Source organism: Engraulis encrasicolus, chromosome 6 (genome assembly GCF_034702125.1).
Source record: "Engraulis encrasicolus isolate BLACKSEA-1 chromosome 6, IST_EnEncr_1.0, whole genome shotgun sequence".
NCBI lineage: Eukaryota > Metazoa > Chordata > Actinopteri > Clupeiformes > Engraulidae > Engraulis > Engraulis encrasicolus.
The window spans coordinates 44706964-44709463 of NC_085862.1; the positions used below are offsets into that span (position 1 = coordinate 44706964).

The 2500-nt window shown below is 49.4% G+C and overlaps 1 protein-coding gene across 1 annotated transcript in view; it reads right to left on the bottom strand.

The window, feature by feature from the left end:
* ttll7 (tubulin tyrosine ligase-like family, member 7) overlaps window positions 1-2500 on the bottom strand; it is a 91056-nt gene that overhangs the window by 41944 nt on the left and 46612 nt on the right. The window contains exon 10 of the mRNA XM_063201729.1: window positions 246-340. Within this exon, the coding sequence (XP_063057799.1) occupies window positions 246-340 (95 nt within the window). The remainder of the gene's footprint in view (window positions 1-245; window positions 341-2500) is intronic.

Below are 2500 nucleotides of genomic sequence, written 5' to 3' on the forward strand. Positions count from 1 at the left end.
CGTCTGATGAATCCAGAGAAATCAGAGCAGGAGTAACTCTGCTCTGCGATGTGTGTGTGTGTGTGTGTGTGTGTGTGTGTGTGTGTGTGTGTGTGTGTGTGTGTGTGTGTGTGTGTGTGTGTGTGTGTGTGTGTGTGTGTGTGTGTGTGTGTGTGTGTGTGTGTGTGTGTGTGTGTGTGTGTTTGCGTGTGTGTGTGTGTGTGTGTGCGTATGCTTCACTACACTGCTGCAGGTTGTGAGCCTACCTGATGTTGAGTAGTTTCAGGGCATTGAGAAGCGCACCCCTCTTTACATCATAATCAATCCGCTGATCAGTACTGAAGCTTGGAGCGCGGTTGATCTGCAACGAGAGAGAGAGAGAGAGAGAGAGAGAGAGAGAGAGAGAGAGAGAGAGAGAGAGAGAGAGAGAGAGAGAGAGAGAGAGAAAGAAAGAGAGAGAGCACACAAGACAATGGTTTATACATCGCATATACGGTACATACGACTAGCTCAAAAATACATTCTCCTCAGATACGCTCACATTTCTCTCCATCTTGTGTAGTATGTTGTGACAGAGACTTTCCTCGTCTTCTGTCACCTTTGACCGCGCTCGTCATCTCCAATTCGGAGGTAAGATGGCCACCGTTGTCTGGTCCATGTGACCACATTAACGCCTGTCAATAGCAACTGGCACGATCACGCTGTGAACATGATCCTACCCACATGTCTCCTAATGATGACACAATCATACACGCACGCACGCACGCACGCACACACACACACACACACACACACACACACACACACACACACACACACACACACACACACACACACACACACACACACACACACACAGACGCACATGCTCGCACGCACACACACACTCATACACACACAAACACACACACACACACACACACACACACACACACACACACACACACACACACACACACACACACACACACACACACACACACACACACACACACACACACACACACACAACCTCTTTTATTTGCATCTGGTATCTGCCAAGCCGCTAAGGATGAACAAGGCTGCACCACTCAAGTGAGCTGTTCCTCAACAACAGCACATGGCATGTGAAAGGACTCCATTGAAAAGGGACCTGCGACCGATGGCCGCCTTCAAACTCGACAATGACAACGTGTCTTCTACAGCGTGAGGGGGGTGAGGAGCAGGCTTGGGGGGGTTGAAGAGGAGTGCTAAGAGTTGTCAAGGACCCTGAATGTGGGGGTATCAAGTGTTATTTGTCACATGCCAAAAAGGGAAAAAAAATCAATTCTGTCTCCTGTCTCTCTTCATGGTCCAGGAGACGCTAAAAGCAACAAAAGAAGTAAAGTAACGGAGGAGATGGAAGAGGAGAGGAGAGGGCAGGGTGAGTGAGAGAGAGAGAGGTGGAGGAGGGGAAAGGTCTGACTGGACTTCTTCCTGCTGCTGCTGCTGGACGACTTAAAACCACAACGGCTGCGACTCTTGCTAAAGACAGGATCCGATATCAGAGCAAGAAGCCAGGACGGGGTGGGGGTGGTGTGTGGGAGATAACACCTATTCTCCACTATGTGATTGAGACACACCGCAGAGCCCAGTAATTTGACCTTTTGAAGTGAGTTAGGGTTAGTACAACAAAACACCTCCAGATAAACTGTATCCTTTCAGACACCGCTCCACAGACAGACACAATTTTCTTAATCCAAGATGTAAGTCTTGCAGCCAGGATTTCTTTTTTTTAAAGTCCCCTAAAACATTCGAGCACAAAGAGATTCATCTGTATCCCTTTACATCTATAACAATTACTTCCACCGGGAGAGCAGACATGCCTATTTTCTTTTTTTCTCCCACCCAGTTACAAACAGCATTTCCCAGAGAATTAGACCGCATTACTACTACAGTATGCCTGAGAAAAAGGAAGGCGGCTGTTCTAGGGTTTTTTGGCTGCGTCGTCGGTTCTGACTGTGGCAGGAGAGGCGGGTGGTGGGTCATTAAAGGCACTAGACAAGGGGCTGAGCGTCTGGAAAATAAGCTGCGTGTCTCTCTGTCTGTCGCTGGCTGGCTTGGCTGGCTGGCTGGAGAGGGTAGACCCTGGCGAGACCTACCCTGCCCTACCTTACTCTCTCTCCTCTTCCCCTACTCTCCTCTACCCTTCTTTCCTCTCCTCTCCTCTCCTCTCGTCTACCCTGGCAGGATGTTAATCCCCATCACAAAGGTGCTTACTGGTGTGTGGGAGGCTTAGGAGTGAGTCGTAAGATAATATTTACATCACAAGCGAGCGGCACATGAGTGAGTGAGAGTGGTAGAGATGGAGGAGGGAGGGTGGCTGTGAGTGGCGCGACAGTAGAGGCTAAATGAATAAGTTTTACTGTACTGTTACTGCCTGTATCCTGGCAGGCTGCAACAAAAACCCTGACAACACCCCCACCATCCAACATCCAATCCAACCTCTAGTCTCGACCCCCATCCAGCACAGTCTTTGACCACGGCTTTGGGAAGTGCAGTG